General features: G+C 53.1%; 1 protein-coding gene across 19 annotated transcripts in view; it reads right to left on the bottom strand.

Moving 5' to 3' along the window:
* Positions 1-290: 290 nt before the first annotated feature.
* The window catches only part of PTPRF (protein tyrosine phosphatase receptor type F), a 92,644-nt gene continuing 74,210 nt past the window's right edge, over positions 291-18,724 (bottom strand). For 13 of the 19 annotated variants that reach the window (XM_053575893.1, XM_053575907.1, XM_053575896.1 and 10 more), the window contains 19 exons: positions 17,854-17,951; positions 17,402-17,655; positions 17,224-17,317; positions 16,258-16,473; positions 15,767-15,921; positions 13,503-13,618; positions 10,414-10,446; positions 9,611-9,708; positions 6,545-6,668; positions 6,207-6,382; positions 5,157-5,276; positions 4,483-4,637; positions 4,118-4,403; positions 3,843-4,021; positions 3,499-3,625; positions 3,134-3,259; positions 2,728-2,882; positions 2,488-2,623; positions 291-1,966 (listed from right to left, as the gene is read on the bottom strand). In XM_053575893.1, coding sequence (XP_053431868.1) covers positions 1,898-1,966; positions 2,488-2,623; positions 2,728-2,882; positions 3,134-3,259; positions 3,499-3,625; positions 3,843-4,021; positions 4,118-4,403; positions 4,483-4,637; positions 5,157-5,276; positions 6,207-6,382; positions 6,545-6,668; positions 9,611-9,708; positions 10,414-10,446; positions 13,503-13,618; positions 15,767-15,921; positions 16,258-16,473; positions 17,224-17,317; positions 17,402-17,655; positions 17,854-17,951 — 2,717 coding nt within the window. In that variant the 3' untranslated portion in view covers positions 291-1,897. The remainder of the gene's footprint in view (positions 1,967-2,487; positions 2,624-2,727; positions 2,883-3,133; positions 3,260-3,498; positions 3,626-3,842; positions 4,022-4,117; positions 4,404-4,482; positions 4,638-5,156; positions 5,277-6,206; positions 6,383-6,544; positions 6,669-9,610; positions 9,709-10,413; positions 10,447-13,502; positions 13,619-15,766; positions 15,922-16,257; positions 16,474-17,223; positions 17,318-17,401; positions 17,656-17,853; positions 17,952-18,724) is intronic. The other 6 variants (XM_053575898.1, XM_053575900.1, XM_053575902.1 and 3 more) reach the window with 1 other exon arrangement.

Below are 18,724 nucleotides of genomic sequence, written 5' to 3'. Positions count from 1 at the left end.
CCTTGGCCTCCCAGAGTGTTAAGATTACATGCATGAGCCACCACACCTGGCCCCTAGGGAAGCTCTTTACAGGCACTAGGAGCTCAAGGCCTGGCTCTTGGTTGCTTGATATTCAGAGTTTGTAGCTGCTCCTTTCTGAAAGTGTATAGCATGCCTGTAGCTTGCCCTGTCACGAATACTCAGGACACCTCACTGTCCCCTCAGAAGCAGGGACTCTCTATGACCCACCTTAGCTACTGACTTAGCCCAGACTCTCTGGTTCCAGAAAGAGCTGAGACAGAGGCCGTTTTTAAGAAATTTGATTATTCAAATTTATTACCATCGAGAATTATGTAATGATGCTGTAGTTTTTCTTAACAAATAGAAAACAGACTGTATACAACAGTGAACTCTACAGCACTAGCATCCACAAGGTAAAAATGAATGTTTTCATCATCCAACATTACCAACCCTGGATTGTTGATCTTGACTGAGCCTAGCTAGATTTGGGGATGTTTCCATCACATCCCTCAGCTATAACAGCTATGCACCCTTCCCCGCCCCTACTTACCTATCTAGATAGTGCTACCCAGAGGAAGAGACCCTCTCCCTGCCCCTCAGCAAGCTGAGATAATAGAACTGATTATAGTACCATGGATAGAAGTCCAGTAGTCTTGCCACATTGGTTGATGAGGGCATCTTAGAGTAAAGAGCAATTCTCAGGGGCTTTGAAAATGGCTGCAAACCAGGGAGGGAAATCATCTGGCCTCTGCTCTGAGGACAGACATGTGCTACCAGGCCCACTGGCCTGGACCTGAAAGGCCAACCACGCCCCTGCTTGGCCCTGATGTGTGTGGGGCACGGCATACACCCTGACCTGTGCCATCCACCATGACCACATGGCCTGACCCCACAGCCTACAACCACACCATACTGCAATACTTACGACAAAGACAAGGCTCTGTGAGCCCAGAGGTCAGCCTTCAGCTAACCCCTCCTCTTGGGGGTTTAAAGCAGAGGCTGAGGATGACTCTCTCTCTTTTTTTTTTTTTTAATTTTTTTATGTGTGTGTATTTTTTTAAACCTTTGCAAACACGATGGAGATGAGGAATGCCTTGCCAGGCTCCCCCAGACACGCCTGTGGTTCTGGACTGTGAATGTTAGACACACATTGGGATAGACAACTGGGGATGAGTGTTCCCTATCTCCTCCCCGCCCACTACTGTCTGCAGGACCTAAAAAAAGGCTCTTAAGGGAAAAATAAAACTTAAAAAAAATAAAATAAAAATTGAGTTTCCCTGCATTTGGCTGAAACAATATCTCTGAAGGGCTGGAAGAGCAGCCGGATCAGCACCACCTCCAGGCCCACACTGGGCCTCCACTCAGGCTGGCAGCCCCAGCGCTGCATGAGGAAGGCATGTTCTGTCCTTCAGAAGTAAAAGTCATACAAAAAAAGGATCCAAAATGAACTCAAAAAAGAAAACAAAATAAACCCCAACCCCCACAGTGGCCATTCTGCAATTAAGGATTTGCAAAAGGAAAAATCAGAGGGAAGAGGCTAGAATCCCTCAGCCTACCCCACTTAATGTATAAAAAAGGAGGCTTTGCCTCCACCCCCACCCCACGAGAAGAAGCATGAGAAATACGGCAGCGGGCCAGAGAGTTAGAAGCGGGCTTCAGGTGGGCCTGATGGACAGAAGGGCCACAGTGCCTGCCTGCCGCTTCACCCACTTGCCCAGGGGTGTTCTAGGCTCTCTGACTGGTGTGGCAATGTTCTTGAACCGCTGTGATCCCACTGGGCTGTGCTCTGCCAGCAACAGCATCTGTGCAGGAGGGCCGGACGATGGTTGGTATGGCTCAGAGGAGCTGTGTCCCCTCCAGAGCCCCCTGGGGGCTCCGGAGGAGAGAGGAGCGGTAGTTACGTTGCATAGTGGTCAAAGCTGCCGAGGTACTCCAGGGCTGCACGGTAGCACAGCTGGTACTGGTCCTATGGGGATAGGGAGGCTGGTCAGTGGGGGTAGCACCAATGGATACCCCTACCACACTGCCAAGGGCATTCATGTTGCAGCCAGTGGACTGTGGAGTTGGCCTCTATTGCCCAAGAACATGTCCTGGACCCAGATGTCTGCCTCTGGCAGTGTCCAGGGGAGCCTAAAAGAGCCTCTGAAGGCTCGTCTCTTTCTCTTCCCTCTCCCAGGCTTCCACATGGGCCTAACTTCCACTGGGCACCCCAATCATGTTTATCTGCTCCCAACTGTGTACCCCGTACGGACTGCTATGTCCAGTCTGGACCCACAGGCAGGCATACCACAAGCAGCCACTATAGGGGTGCTGAATGAATAAACATATATCACTCATGTCTCCCCAGAGCACCTTAGGCAGAGCAGGCAATTATTAAATGTCAATATGAATAAGCCATGTTCTTGTGTGTATGCAACTGCAGCTGGAGCCAAGGATTTTGAGCAGGGCTGCTGGTAAGACCCTGGCCCTGCACGCTGGTCTGTGTACCTCTGTCTGCACCATGGCAGGACGTTGTGTGCGCAGCGTCTTCACGGTCTGGAACATGTCGACCACACCCTCATAGCGCATGCGCTCTAGGACGATGCTCAGAGTGATGAACACTCCGGTGCGGCCCACACCAGCACTGCTCAGAGACACAGTTGGGTCATAAGTCCTGTACACTGCAGGCAATGGGTCTGCCAGGACTTTAGACCCTGTTGTCCCAGCCCTCTACGAGGTCAGCCCTACCTGCAGTGCACAGTGATGGGCCCATCCTGCCCAAACTGCTCCTTGGTTTTGTGCACCTGCCCAATGAAATCGATGAAGCCCTCGCCTGTCTTGGGCACGCCCTGCTCTGGCCAATCTGTGAACTGGAACTGCCGGATCGTTCTTGACTGCCCATCCTGGGAGAGGTGGGCATGGGACAGGGTTAGGAGTATACCTTAGCCCGGTGCCCCTCTGGACGAGGTCCAGTAGTACAATGATGCAGACATACACCTATGACATGGTTACACTGGAGGCCACCCTGGAAGATGGGCTCATAACCTAAAAGCTACAGCCCCATCTCAGATTCCTGCAGTTTGAGCAAAGGTACCATGTGGGCACCCACCCATGCTCAGGCGTATCATGGACAAGCTCAAGTGCAAACACTCACCCGGGCATCTGTGACCTTGAACTCACGTAGAATATACTGAGGCATGTTGTACTCAGCCATCGGGTCAACAACAAAGTACTGGTAGCGAGCAGAGCGCTCTGCTGGCCAGTACTGGTGGCATTTCTCCTGTGGACAGAGGGCCCGGCTCCAAGATCAGGTGGGGAGGAATGGGAGGGAAGCCAGGCTTCAGAGGATTCTGGGACAAGATTCTGGGATCACCTCAGCTGGTGACAACGGGGTTCTGAGGCGATGCTGACATGAGGCTGGGGTGTGAATGCAAACAGTAACAAAAGGGGCTCCTCTCCCAAAGGTGGCTGGTGTTCTCCCAAGTATAAGAAGGACCCTAGCGGAAGGGGTAGGCTTACCCTGCCCATCTCCCGAAGCTTGGTCAGCATGACGATGATGGTGGAATTGTGCTCCCATAGCATGCGCCAGAAGTCCTCGGTGCTCTCTGCCAGAGGCCCCTGTGTAGCTATGTAGGCCTTTTGCTGTCTGGGGTGGACATAAGACTGGACATGCTGGAGGTGCTGCTGCCCCGGAGTCTCCCTTAAGATTGCCTAGCCCCTTGGGGCCCTGTTCAGATCATCCCTCCTCTAGGAAAATAACTCACTGCTCTACCCAGCCCTCTCTGGTCTGGGCTGGCCCTATTCTGCTGTGCCTCCACCCAGCTAAGTGCAGGGCATGGTGGGATAGTCACAGGCATGCTGACCTATAGCCATCCAGGAAGCTGGCATTGATGTAGTCAGAGCCCTCCACACCACGGATGGGCTGCAGACACACACGGGTCAACTCATAGGGCATGATGTTCACCAAACGGTTCTTGAATTTGTTGCAGGGTAGGTTGGCACTGATGAAGCGGGATGTGTGGGCTTTAGAGCTAGCCAGCAACTATAGAGATGGAGGGGCTGGTCAGGCTCGGCTTCCTGTAGCCATCTCCTGACCCAGCCCAGGCCCCCACAGCCAAGCAGGCCACCTGAGATCTACCTTAAATTCAAGCTCCATGGCAGTCACACTCTCCCCTGGAGGCACCTGGCCCAGCTTCTGGATGTGGGCGTACAGGTTGCGGGCGGGCACCTCTGTGTGTCCACATGTGGCAGCCTCCAGCAGGGCCTCATGGATGAACACATACTGGTCCTCTGTCTGTACCATGTAGTTCCTCTGTGATCGCATGCATGTCACGTGGCCATAGATGTCAACTGTCTTCTCATGCTTCATACGCTCCAGCATGGCGTCAATGACAACGAAGCAGCCCGTGCGGCCCACACCCGCGCTGCAGGACATGGACTCAGCTTGGGGCAGAGGTTCCCCACCTCCCAACCCATTTCCTTGGTGGCACTGTACCCTCTCACCTGCAGTGTACCACCATGGGCCCTGCATCTAGTGGGTTGCAGGCCTTGACCCGCCTTAGGAAGGCCAAGATAGGGGTTGGGTACTCGGGAACCCCATGGTCTGGCCAGGCCATGAACTGGAACTGACGCAGCTCGCGCTTCTCACTGGAGCCACTCTGGGGAGCAAAATGAAGACAGATGAAGTGACCAGCCAGACTCAGGGTAGGATGACATGTCACTTTTTTTTTTTGAGACAGAGTCTCACTATGTCGCCCTTGGTAGAGTGTCGTGGCATCACAGCTCACAACAACCTCAAACTCCAGGGCTTAAGCAATTCTCTTATCTCAGTCTCCCAAGTAGCTGGGACTATAGGTGTCCACCACAATGCCCGGCTATTTTTTTTTGGTTGTAGTTGCATTGTTGTTTGGCAGGCCTGGGCTGGGTTTGAACTCACCACCTCCAGTGTACATGGCTGGTGCCCTAGCCGCTGAGCCAGACATGTCACTTCCTGATGGTACTCGGAAGCCACACATGGCAGCTTGAAGGAGCTTGTGACACCATTCTCATCACACAGGCCATCACTCTTGTTTGAGCTTCTGACCTTTCAATACCTAGCCTCCTGCTTCCCCTGTAGCCCCTCCCAGAACACAATGCTCAGGCCACTGGCCTCACAGGGCCTATAGAGCTGGCTATACCTTATGGAGTGCAAAGGTGCGCACAGTGTATGTTGCCAGCTCCACTGTGTCCAACAGGGTCACCTGAATGAGGCCATAGGTCTCAGTGCCACGGGCTGGCCAGTACTGATCGCACTTCACCTGTAGAAGGACAGGCAGGGCAGGATGCATATATTGGGGATGCCCACAGATTCAGGCAGGAAGAAGCATAGCAGACGTCTAACCTATCTGGCTGCAAGGCCCCTAGCCCCAAACTCTCAGATCCCTATCCACTGACCCTCACCAAGCCACATCAGGTCCTCACACAATGTTGCAACTTGGTTTAGCCAGTGGAATGAGGATTATGATCGAAAATTATTTTTTTTTTTTTAATTTTTTTGTAGAGACAGAGTCTCACTTTATGGCCCTTGGTAGAGTGCCGTGGCCTCACACAGCTCACAGCAACCTCCAACTCCTGGGCTCAAGCGATTCTCTTGCCTCAGCCTCCCGAGTAGGTGGGACCACAGGCGCCCGCCACAACGCCCGGCTATTTTTTGGTTGCAGTTTGGCCGGGGCCGGGTTTGAACCCGCCACCCTCGGTACATGGGGCCGGCGCCCCACCGACTGAGCCACAGGCGCAGCCCATGATCGAAAATTATTTATTCAGGACTAGATCACACCAGGCACATTTTCTGCCAAATTTACTCACAATGTTTATGTGACATTTTCAAGCTCTGTAAATTTTATGTTCCAGTCAATGCTTGGCTGTGCAAAAACAGATAACAGCAGCTCTTCGCTAATTAACTTAGGAGATGTGTTAATGCCCTAAGAACACTCCAGCATCCGGAGAACATGTGAACACCATGGGAACACCTGAGCAACTGGGGAACAAGTTAACATTCCTAGAAAATGACAGCATTTGGTGAAACATATTAACATCCTAAGAACCCACTACCATCTATGAATATGAGATATCCAGGAACATCTTTATCTGGGAACCAAGATAATACCTCAGAAAAACAATAGCATTCCCTTGAAGAATTTCTGAGCTATCTCCTACCCGCTTCTTGGCAGGACTCTGAACAGTCTTACCCGGGACTTCTCCTCCAGCCGTGTCATCATGACCACAGTGGCTGTACGCTGCTCCCACACCATCCGCCAGAAATCGCCCATGGTCTCAGGCAGCGGGCCCTGCGTGGCGATGTAGGCATTCTGCTTGCGGTAGCCATCGATGTAGTTGGCATTGATGTAGTCACTCCCGGGGACACCTAGGGATGGCAAGGGCTGTGGGAGGGCATTACCCCAGGGCCCCCAGCCCGCCCACCTGCTTCACTGCACCCCAGGCTCACCGGCATCTTCTGTAGGATGAGATGTCACCCTAGTGGCAAATGGGAGGAGAGTAAGGAGAAGGGAGGGGGCACTGCCCTTACCATCAATGGAGGTGAGGATGACTCGAGAGTGATCATAGGCAATGACATTCGCATAGCGGTTCTTGGGCTTGTTCACCTCCAAGTTTGAATTCTCCCATGTGAACTGCTGTCCTGGGTCAATAGACTGTAAGGAATGGAAGAAGCCTATGGAGTGGGAGCTGGTTCTACCTCCTACTTCCCTTGCAGAGGACTGAGCCTTTCAGGTGTTACCTACAAACTGTTTTCACTCTGCAGGCCACAGTCAGCTCCTCTTTTCCATGGCACTGTGACATTAAGCACCACCTATCCTGGCCAGGGAGCTCAGAGGCTGCCATGTAACTTATCAGGAAAGTGATGGGGTGAGGAATCCTCTGACCATAGTACCAAATCCCTTTGCTGGGTTGAGTGACCTGGGGTTGGACCAGGGGAACAGTCCCTCAAACCCTGTACACCTCCCAATCCCCCCATCCTGTTGCAGTATTGGAAAGTGCCTAGGGCTCTGAATATTCTCCTTGCCTATTCCTTCACTCCTCTCCTTCCCCTGCCTTCCCTGTAGAAGGACACAGGGCTCCTTTGGGGTTCCTTCCAGGCTTTCCTCCTCACTCTACCACCTCTGCCTGCAGGATTCTTATGCTCATATCCTACAGCTGCCCCTAAGCTCAGCTGTGGCCCAGAGCTCTCCCCTGAGTATCAGGGAGCCACCCAACATCTCTGGGAGATCTCACAGGTCTTTCAACCATAATCCTTTCAAAGCTGAGTTCACCACCTTCCCCTCCAAAGCTGGCTCTGCTGCTGTGACTCTGTTTCAGAGTGAAGGGCACCATCACCCAGCTATCTAGAAGCCAGGTTTAAACCTGCCAGTTGCCACCCCTGGTTGATCACGATGTCCTGAAACTGCCCCCTCATTCTCCTCTCCAACAAGCTGCCCCTGCTCTTGGCCAGCCCACCCCAGCTCTGGCATGGCCTCTCCCAGCAGTTTTTGCCCCCTTCCCACACAAAGCCAGGACAATCCTTCCAGGATGCAGATCTGAGTATTACTTCCTCCTTAAAAGCTTTCATTAGCTCAGATAGCAATGATGATTATGGCAAAGTCTTAGAACTTACAGCATGCCTGGCACCACTGTAAGCACTGTGCATATATTTCTTTATCTATGACTAGAGAGAGTAAGCTTCTCCTGAGAGCTTCTTTCATCATCCTCACCTTTTACAGACGGTTACAGTCCAAAGCTTTCAGCACAGCACATGACATCCTCTGTATTTTGGCCCTAGCCTCGTTACTGTCCATAGGACAAGGTCACTGCTGCCAGGAGCCACCCGCACACCCCAGCCCTCAGGCTGTTTTGGTGAGATCAGCCTACTTTTTCCTCACACATTGCTCATATTTGGTACTAGGGAATATGGTCATAGCCACATATTCAATGTGGACTATCTGACTGGGCTCCCTGAGGGCACTTGTCTCCATAGCCACAGCACCCAGCAGCACATAGTACTTTGATGAATGACGAAGTGAATGTAACATTATGCAGAGCTATGCAATCCTGGCTGGGGGATACTCCATAGCAGCCTTGGGTAGCCAAAGGCGGCTTCCTGGAGCAGCTTTAAGGAAGGATCTGACTAGAGGGGATGAGTAGAAGGTGGGGGCTGCTGTGAGCAGGGGCACCAAGCCCATAGTGAAGAAGGGCCATAGTGTCAGATTAAGGGACTGAAGGAAGGTAGTCCAACTCATGGCTTTGACATCCTATAGCACAGCCCATGCCACGGAGGGCCAGCAAGGGCCCCCAGGTAGAGGTGGCATAGTTTCTCTGCAGTACACACATTCACCCATTTGCCTGCCAAGCTCAGTTTCCACTTTAGAACCTGGGCCACATCTCTTAGAAGCTACCTGGCCCGTGGCCCTTGGAAGGGCCATCCTGGTACCTCAAACACAGCTGAGGGGTAAGACATCTGACTGGAAAGGGAGTAACCTCACAGGCTAGGCTGAGACAGCCATTTAGTCACCTGTCTGCCAGCACGTGTCCTTAGGCCAGCACTAAGTGCTGGGGAAACAGCAGCGGAGGACGCAGAAAGACATTTCCACCTGTGCTTTTCAGAGAAGGTGGATCTTTCTTTCCTTTAAAATCCCTCCTTCTCTAACAAAATCCTTTTTCTGCTGGGTGGCCTGGGGAAACTCAGAGTCATCCCCTGCCATCAGCTGAGGGTGGGATGGAAACCCCTAGACTCTGAAGCCTGGGCCCCAATAGGCAGGAGTCAAGGTGGCAGGCCTAGAGTTGACTTTCCATCTCTATGAGCTGTGCCACTTGGAGGACATACTGAGCACTACCATGTGAAGGGCACAGAGTGTGAGGTCTGGATCTGACTCAGCTGTCTGACCTTGGGCAAGTCACCTCCTCTTTCTCTTTTTTTTTTTTTGGGACCGAGCCTCAAGCTTTCGCCCTGGGTAGAGTGCTGTGGCATCACAGCTCAAAGCAACCTCCAACTCCTGGGCTCAAGAGATTCTCCTGCCTCCGCCTCCCAAGTAGCTGGGACTATCGGCGCCTGCCACAATGTCCGGCTATTTTTTGGTTGCAGCCATCATTGTGGTTTGGCGGGCCTGGCCTAGATTCGAAACTGTCAGCTCTGGCATACATGGCTGGCGCCTTAGCCGCTTGAGCCACAGGTGCCGAGCCTAAAGTTTTTTTTTTTTGCAGTTTTTGGACAGGGCCAGGGCTGGGTTTGAACCTGCCATCTCCAGCATATGGAGCTGGTGCTCACCTCCTCTCTCTCAAGCTCCCTGAGACAGTAACAACATCCACTTCACAAGGCTGTGGGGGATAGATGCCAGCTACCACAGCATTATTGCTGACCTGTGTCTGTGTGTCCATGACCTTGTGTCTACTTCTATTAGCACTGGGCATGTGTCTGGGTGCCCAGACCCTGGGGGCACCACAGCCTTTGTGTGACCACTAGAGAGAAATGGACAGGGCTAGCCCTCTTCCCTGTGTTCCATGAAAACCTGGGGCCTCCACTCCTACCTAGTTAGGACCTGGAACAAGACAGGAGCTGGCATACACTTAGGCCAGGCACATGTAGCAGATGGGGACATCTCACCTCATACTCCTGGGAAAACTTGAGCCCATCATTGGCTTTGAGGCGCTCGATGTTGTCTGCCAGGTCAGTGATGGGTATGGGTGGATGGTCTCTCATACCTGGGGAGGTGGGGCATATAGCCAGTGTTAGCGTGGGGCTTGTTCAGGGGGATGGAGACAGCCCCAATGCAGATATATGCACATGAGAACACATGTGACCAGGGAGCACTGGGCACTGGTGGCATGGAGGCTGCAGCACATGCGGCGACGGGGATGGTGGAGCACACAGTGGCTGGAGAGGAGAGAGGACAGAGTACATGGAGCACGTGTGAGTGACACAGTCCTGCCTGGCAGGTCTCTTAAGAGGGAGGAGAAGCTTCCTCCCTGCAGGAAGGTGGCAGCAACAGGATGGAAGCTGGTCTCCCATAACCCCTGCCTGTGGGTGGTCCTCCTGCCCTTCATTGGTGCCAGCCACCACTGGAGACTCAAGGACATTATTGTCCCAGGCATGGAGTACATAGATGGAGTGGTCACAGATTACAGAGACAATGGCAGGACGATAGAAGAACAAGGAGAGAGAAACAGAGACAAGGGAACAGGAAACAGAGGCACCTGGAAGGGTCAGACGGAGGCAGAAGAGGAAAAGAGGTAGGGGGAGTAAAGGGAGAGGGAGAGGAAGAGGCGGGGCTAGAGGGAGGAAGGTGGACAGAGAGGGGTGAGGAAGGGGAGAGAACTCAAGGAGGAAGGGGGCAATGAGAGAAAGAAGAGCAGAGACAGACATGGAAGCCAAAGTATCCCCCAAACATGGGAACTTTGAGAACTAACTTGAGGTGTTCGGGCAACTTGGGACACTGGAACCTGCAGAGAAAACAAAAACAAAAACAAACCAGAAAAAGCAGGACAAGAGAGCCCATTAACCTTTCTTGGTGACCTTGCTGGCAGATTCCATGAAGGCAGTGAGGGGTGCTGGGGGCTGAGTGGGCTTGGGAGTGGCTGGATGAACAGAAGGGCAACAGGGGCAGTAAGAGCCTGGGGCTGCGGATGGGTCCCACCAAGGCTCTCGTCCTCCAGGAGACCTCGTCATACTCCAGTGGCCAGTGCTCCCAAACGCTGGGGCCTAGGTGGTCTCGGGGCACTTTTATGAATAAATACAAAGTCACACTCAACCCTGTGCCCTGATATAAAAATTTGACCTTGGTTACTTTCATATGATTTCCGTTTTGGAAAAAAGAGCCCTCCTTTGCTGACTGCATGACAATCCTTCTTTTGCTGTGCACCCCTCCTTCCACACAGGTGGCTCCTTGGCACAGTGAAATGCTTCTGCCCCCAGGACTTGATGGCCACCCTCTCTCCAGGGCCCCTCTGCCAAAGCCAACAGTCCTCCTTCTGTGTCCCCACTGCTGTACGCCACTAGATCCCAGCTTCCCACCCTGACATTAGGGACACTACACTCCTGTTTTTCTCTCTGACCATTCCTTCTCAATCTCCCTGGCTACTTTCATCCTTCCTTAGCACTGCACACCCCTTCCCTTCCCTGAGCTCTTTTCTCAGCCCCTTTTTTCTCCAGCCCTCCCTAGAAGAACCCATCTATTCTCTGGCTTTGATCACCGCCTGCTCCTCAGCACCTCCCACACCTGTGGCTTCAGCCCTGATACTAGGCAGAGGTCCAGACTCACAGACCCACTGCCACCTGGACAACCCCCACTCCATCACTCAGCCATTAACTGCGGAGCTATCCTTTCCTCCCCCACATGGAGTCTAGCCCGAGACCTGCAGATCTCCTTCATGTTTCCCAAACCTGTCCTGTCCCTCCATTCCCACTGCCACCTTTCATCTACTCACTGGCTACTTAAACAGTCCCCTTCACCCCCAATCCATTCTCCAGACAGTAGCTAGAGTATATTCTAAAGCACAATTCTGACCACATCACTTTCTTGCTGAAGACCTTAATGCCTCTTTGGTACCCTCAAATAAAGTTGAAGTTAGTAGTCTTTGGGCTCAGGATTCCCTGACCTGCAGCTCCAGTGCTGCAGAGCTCAAGTGCTCACCACCCAACATGCATGCAATGCCTCTGACCTTTTGCGCGTGCTTCCACTGAAGGGCTCTACCTCCCATGCCCTCTTTTCATGGTCAGTGACGACATGAAAGTACACTCTCCTGGAAGCGGCTTCTCTGCTCCCCAGGTTCCACTGGCCTGGTGCCTGATTCCTAATAGATCCTATCAAGCCAGGCTGGTTGCTACCCTCGGTAGATGGGGCTGGCGCCCTATCCACTGAGCCACAGGCGCCGCTGGCAAATTTTTCTTATGAAAGGCCAGAGAGTAAGTATTTTAGGCTTTGTGTCACCTGGCATCTATTATGCCTATTTAACTCTGTCTTCATAGTAGTAAAGTAACCACAGAGAGTACATAAATGAGTGAGCATGGCTGCATTACATTAAAACTTTATATACAGTTAGCGGGCCATACTTCACCATAGGCTATAGAGTTTACCAACCCTTGCTTTCAATGATTCTAGCTCCCAGCCTTCCTGTAAATCTTCCAAGTGAGAGACCAGATATTCTGGAATAGAGACAATCTGTTCCTGCTGTGCCCCTGTCTGAATTCCTGACTCACAAAAACAGTGAGAGATAATACATAATTATTGCTGTTTTAAGCCATTAAGTTTTAGGGTAATTTGATATGCAATAACAGCTAGCTCCTACATACAAAAGCCTTCTGTGCATATGCATTAGTTCACTCACTCCTTCAGTAGTCTGTTTCACAGGTATTCAACAAGAACACACTGTGTGCTAAATACAAGGGATGAAGATAAACAAAACACAGTTCCAAGCCCAGGGACTGTCAGAGACAATTTTAGCCCATTGTGAGAGACATCATGATAGAAGCACAGAGAGGTTCTGGGAGCTGAGGAAAGGCACCCAGCCTTGTGTGAGGGCTAAGAAAAGTTTGAACTGTGCCTGTTTGGGCATGGGGAAGGATTGACATTTTAGGCAGAACAGCTAGGCAAGCCCCATGAATGGCTGGGAAGAAAGGGCAGGTGGGCAGGCACAGCCAAACCAGGACCAGTCTCCAGGTGGTTGGTTGTGGACTCCATCTTCCGTTAAGTGTCTGGTGGGTGTTTCTCACCGCTAATGTGCCCCTCTTTCATGTGGTGGGGATGTGGGCTCTGGGGGGTGGTGTGTCCTTAGTCCATGAGGCCTTGAGTCAAGACCAAGTTGGGGCTAAGCATCCTTGCTGCTTCTTTTTTTTTTTTTTTGTAGAGACAGAGTCTCACTGTACCATCCTCGGGTAGAGTGCCATGAGGTCACATGGCTCACAGCAACCTCTAACTCTTGGGCTTACGCAATTCTCTTGCCTCAGCCTTCCAAGCAGCTGGGACTACAGGCGCCAGCCACAACACCCAGCTATTTTTTTGTTGCAGTTTGGCTGGGGCTGGGTTTGAACCCACCACCCTCGGCATATGGGGCCGGTGCCCTACTCACTGAGCCACAGGCGCTGCCTCATCCTTGCTGCTTCTAAGAGGATCCTGGACCCCAGTGCACCTGTCTAGCCACTGGACATAGGGGTGCCTCAGGCACTTCAGTCCAAAATAAATGGTGTGAGAAGGCAAAAGGGAATAAAAGGGGCAGGAAATGGGGGCATGTGGCTAAGGTCCCTCTGTGGAGACCCCCTGACTTGAGGGACAGGGAAGGCATAGCCTCTCCTGGTGGTTGGTTGTGGACTCCATCTTCCGTAAGTGTCTGGTGGGTGTTTCTCACCGCTAATGTGCCCCTCTTTCATGTGGTGGGGATGTGGGCTCTGGGGGGTGGTGTGTCCTTAGTCCATGAGGCCTTGAGTCAAGACCAAGTTGGGGCTAAGCATCCAACTCTCTTGGGGGAGGGGGCTGTGGAGCAGGTGGCAGAAGCCACCCTACCTGGGGTCTGGTAGTTGAGCCTCCGCATCTCTACAGGGTCAGAGGAATGGGCCAACAAGGAGTCCTTCAGTCCGACTGACTGCTCATCCTTTGATGATGGGGAGTGGGTCCTTTTCCTAAAGAAACAGAGGGAGATTGGTGAAAGCCCAAGGTTCAGCCCAGGGCAGAGATATGTGGCATGGTTGGCCGCCACAGAGCTTCCACATCCATGGCTCCGTCCTCCCACTGCCCACCTCATCCTGTATCTCTGAGCACAGAGCAGACAGAGTCAGAACAGCCTCAATGTGAGAGAACATAAGGTAGGGAGGACATGGGGAGATAGCAGGAGTCTGGGGCAGACAGGGTGACAGTGCAGCAAGAGAGGAAGGGGTTGCAGAGCTGGTGGCACCTTTGGAGAAAAGGCAGGTCACTCCTAGGCAGTGATTGCTATCCCCAAGGCCATAGCAGCAGAGGCAGGAACTGCCAGGAATAAACATGCAAATGACACAAAATACACAAACATCACAGGGGCCTGGCCCCAGCTGTTTGGCTCTTAGAGTATCATAGTAAATGCCCAGGGCAGCAGAGGAGGGACGGGGAAGGCATCATCCTAGCTGGGCAGAGTCCTCTCTTGGTGGCCTCAGTCTCCCCATCTATAAAGTCAGGGTCAGGGATAGACCATGGGACTCAGCTGCTGACAAATAGCTAGGGGCCACTTGTGGTCTGTATATGTGTGTGGGGAGGAAGAACATGTGTGACTGTGCTCGAGTGTGTATCAAGACACACTTCCCACTGCTCTTTTTGCACACAGTCTCTTGCAGCACTTAGGTAACTTCTCAGAGATATGAGCCTGGGGAAGGTTCTGGGAGCTCTGTATACTTAGGGAGGCAATGATGTCTACATTATGCATGTGTCTCAGAGAAGGAACATCCTCGGCGGAGGGTACAGAGTTGGAACAAGAAGAGAGTGACAGAGCCTGCCCCTCACGCTGAGGACTCAGTCCTGAGCTGGGGACTCTGCTGAGCTGACCAGGCAGTTTGCTGCTTAAAGCCACAGGCCAAGAGGCTTCTGGTCAAAGCACCGTCCCTCCCTGCTGGCCCCAAATATGCTCAAGGATAAGTAGAGGGGGAGGTGTGTGAAAAGAGAAGGAACGACTCCTACCTTTCTTGTTTACTAGGTCCCGAGAGACAGGCAAAGACAGAAGAAAGGAATGGTCATTGTTTCTGCCAAGCACTTGGCCCTCTTATGACAGGGAACACTGCAGGCCCCTGATATGGCACCCACATAACATTCACAGGGAGGGGATTTGCCTCTCCGGACACCGGATGCAGGCAGGGGTGGGAAGGATGAGTGTATGTGCGGGCCCCTCAGGGTCCAGCCCACAGGTCTAGCCACCTCAGAGGAAGTAGACGACTTTTCAGGGAGGAGCACTGGGACCCGGGCAGGGGTACAGGACATAGGTGCTCCTACGCAGAGATGCGTTCAAACATACGGACCAGCACACATTCACCTGCCAGGTGCTCACTGACATACATGTGTGATCAGCAGTGCTGGGTGGTGGCAGGGGCCAGATCAGCCAGGCATTTGGCTGTGAGGCTGAAGAGGCTGGCCTTTATTTTGGGAGTCACCAAAAGGTTTCAAATTGAGGATGGCAAAATCAAACCTTTGGAAGTGGCTTTCAGGCTGGGAAGTGCAAGGATGTAGGAAGGGGAGACTCCAAGGGCAGGAGGCTCAACTACCCAAGAGAGACCTGAGAGTTAACGGCACACTGAGGCATAGATGCCTATGGACATAGCGGTCCCAAGAAGCTTTCCATAAATGCCTCTAAGTGTACAGCAGTGGGCACGTGGGGCCATAGCTGAGTCTGGACCTCTCTAGGCCTAAGCAGGAGAGTGAGGCTGGGGAAATCATCCAGGAATGGTGACAGAAGGAAGCGACCTAAGATAGGAGACCAGGACAGGGTGGTGTCTTGAAGCTGAAGAGGAGACAGACACACTCATATCCAGAGAAACACAGAGGCCAACAGACATGCCCCAGAATGCATGGAACAACCCTCTTTGAAGCTTTGGCTCCTCACACCCAGGCTAATATCCTAAGTCTCCCACCCGACAGATGCCGGCGTGCAGAGGCAAGAGCACACATGCACACACTGCTCCTTCCTGTCCTGGCTCCTGACTGAGCCCGGGCTGGGACAGCTGCACCGTCTCCACAGGCTCCCCACCCAGAGAGGCCCTGGGATGCGAGGAGCACACAGCTGCCCCCTAAGCCCTGAAGGTAGTGCTCACCTCTTGACCAGGAGGATGGCGATGACAATAAGGATAATGAGGATGACAGCCAGGACAGGGCCTGTCACCCACAGCATCTCGGGCTCCTCCTGCTGCTGGGCTGGTATCACCTGGACCACAATCTCATCTGAGTAGGGGCTGGAGGCATAGCGCTTCTGTGGCCCAGCAGAGGAATAGCACAGCTATGAGTTCAATGAGGTCCCCCACTCTGTACCCTTCACCTTGGAGAAAGGGCCCTTGGGTTGCTTATGTGGGGCTAGGCTGGCCTGGTTTCCCCGACCCTAAGAGGCAGACTGACAGGATTGGTTCCCCGGAGTCAGATTAGGCCTGGCCTTCTGGTTCCTGGAACCTTGTGTCTTGGGATCCCTAGGGCAGGTCTCAGGTCTCTGGGGCTGCTTCAAGCCTGGGATCTCGTGGTACTTGAGTCTGGCCTAGTCTTAGGTCAGGCCTGTGGGCTTGGGGTATTGCGAGCCAGGATGGCTCAGACAGACCTGGTCAACAGGTTCCTTTAGGGAGGCGAGTACAAAGCACTGGTAGCTCAGGTCTGGAGACAGGGGGCGGTTGTAGAAGCCTTGGTACATCTTCTTGTCCCCCAGGGTGAACATCTCGGGGAGCACGTCCACCTGAGCAGCCACATACGGCTTTAGGCGCTCTGCCTGCCGCCGCCGCCGCCGCTCTGTACTGCTCTGTTCGATGGCTTCTAGGAGCTGGTGGAGCAGAGCATGGGGTCATGTGGGGCCTTGGAACATGCTGCCCCTGAGGCTGTTGCCTGGGACATCAGCTCCCTGGGCTGGGATGGAGGCTCACCTCCCATGTAAAAGCCACACTTGGCCTAGTCCACCCTCCCAGAGTGATGGGGATACCACAGTACCATAAGGCCCACCAGTACAAGAGAAGATACGCTGTGGGTAACCTGTCTCCATCTATAGAGATAGGGCTGTTTCCACTCTGGCTATGAGAAGATAGAGAATTTCTTTTTTTTTTTTTTTTCTTTTGGCGGGGGCTGGGTTTGAACCCACCACCTCCGGCATATGGGACCGGCGCCCTACTCCTTGAGCCACAGGTGCCGCCCTGAAGATAGAGAATTTCAAATGTCTGAGGGCCACAGGCTGTAAGGCTCATCTAGTCCTCCACAGCCCCTGCAAAGTCTAGTGGGCTTGGGCTTCTTTAGACCTGCAGAATGTCTCCAGGACTCCCCACCCCTGGGGATTCTCATCACTCCCCCTCAGAAAATTCTCCATAGCTCTCCAGAGGTTCTCTGAACAATGCCAGGGGGTTCCCTTCAGAGTCCCTCTCTCCAGAGAGGGAGCAGGCTGCCAGCCAGAGCAGCTAGGAGAGGGATTCTGATTTGGGGAATGAAAGTAGGAGTCCTGGGGGACTGCTTGCTCAGAGTAGGAAGGCCACAGCCAACCACTGTGATGGGGCTATCATCGGTGTTCCCAAACCCTCTCAGGCACCTCATCTAGCTCTAGCTCCTCAGGTGTGCTCCATCTTTGCGTTAGCATGCTCCCGCCCACACGGTCAATGGGCACCACCACGATGTAGAACCATCTGGGTGGACAAAGCAAGAAATAGAATGGTCACTGCCAGCGGCCTCCAGGTCTGCCCTCCTTCCCCAGAGGCCTGTGTGCACACCTGACTAGTGAGGGGTCCTGCACATGGGGCATGGAGAGGGAGAAGCGGCCATCCTCTATGTAGGCAGAGGCAGGCAATGGCTTGTGTGGCAGGAGGTCAGGGGCCGTGCGGATGGACACGAGGTGCTGCAGGCCCCCTGCGCTGCTGCCACGGTTCATCAGCACAAAGGAGTACTCCGTGTTGGGCCGCAGATCTGCAATCAGCTTCCGCATAGAGTGCCCGTCCACCTCCACACTTTGCCCATTGTATAGAATCTGCAGGGGACAGGCGGAGGGAAGTGTGGCAGCGTCTCTGGGTGAGATTCCCCACCATAGGCCTGCAGGACATGGTGCTCACACACACAACTAGGATCCTGCTCGGCAGACGTGCACACATGTGGGCTGAGATTGAATGACAGCACAAGGGCAGGCCCTTGTGTGTGTTGGGCATGGCTGTCTGTGGCTCTTACCCACCTTGAAGGGTACAGGTGACTTGTAGGAGTCAGGAACTTCCCAGCTAAGCAGCACAGATGTTTTCATTGCAGCTGCCACCCGGAAGTTCTTGGCAAACACTGTGGAGGCATAATGAAGGGTCAGCTCTGGCTGAGTGTCTGGGCTGGGGTTAAGTGGGCCAAAAGGGTTCCCTGACAGGAGGAGATGGCCAGGACACCCAGCGGGGTGGTTATGAATGGCTGCACATTACCAAACACCCCCGCTCCCTGCCAGCTTTGAATTGCAGGTCACTTCCCAGTCCCAAGCTCTTTCACAGTGAGCACCAAACAGGGTGGAGGAGGATAGAAATTTCTGGAAGTGTGAAGGTAAAAGCTGGAGCTCATAAACACAAGGTCAGAGTGACCAGAGGTCAGTGGGTTTCAGTCACGAGAAGCATGTGGCCATACACCAGAGAACATACACCAGAGAACAGTGGAGAATGCTGAGGTCAGTGGGTCATTGGCCCAAGACATTAGCGTCACACACCAAAGATCAGTAGGGTGCACACCCAAGAGTGGTGATATAGTCAAGAGATCAATGGGTGAGAAGAAAACTGGAAGGTCACACAACAGGTTAGTAGTGAAGAACAGCAGAGGTCAAGGGTCAAACACCCAAGAGCATGGCGCCTGTTCACCAGGGGTTAGTGGTCAGTCATGAGAAATTGGAGGTATCGCCAGGCATGGTGGCTTACGCCTGTAATCCTAGCACTGTGGGAGGCCAAGGTGGGTGATTGCCTAAGCTCACAGGATCGAGACCAGCCGGAGCAAGAGCAAGACCCTCGTCTCTAAAAATATCCAGGCATTGTGGCAGGTGCCTGTAGTCCCAGCTACTTGGAGGCTGAGGCAAGAGAATT

This window comes from Nycticebus coucang, chromosome 22 (genome assembly GCF_027406575.1).
Source record: "Nycticebus coucang isolate mNycCou1 chromosome 22, mNycCou1.pri, whole genome shotgun sequence".
Taxonomy (NCBI): Eukaryota; Metazoa; Chordata; class Mammalia; order Primates; family Lorisidae; genus Nycticebus; species Nycticebus coucang.
This window is presented reverse-complemented; position numbering and strand designations above follow the sequence as displayed.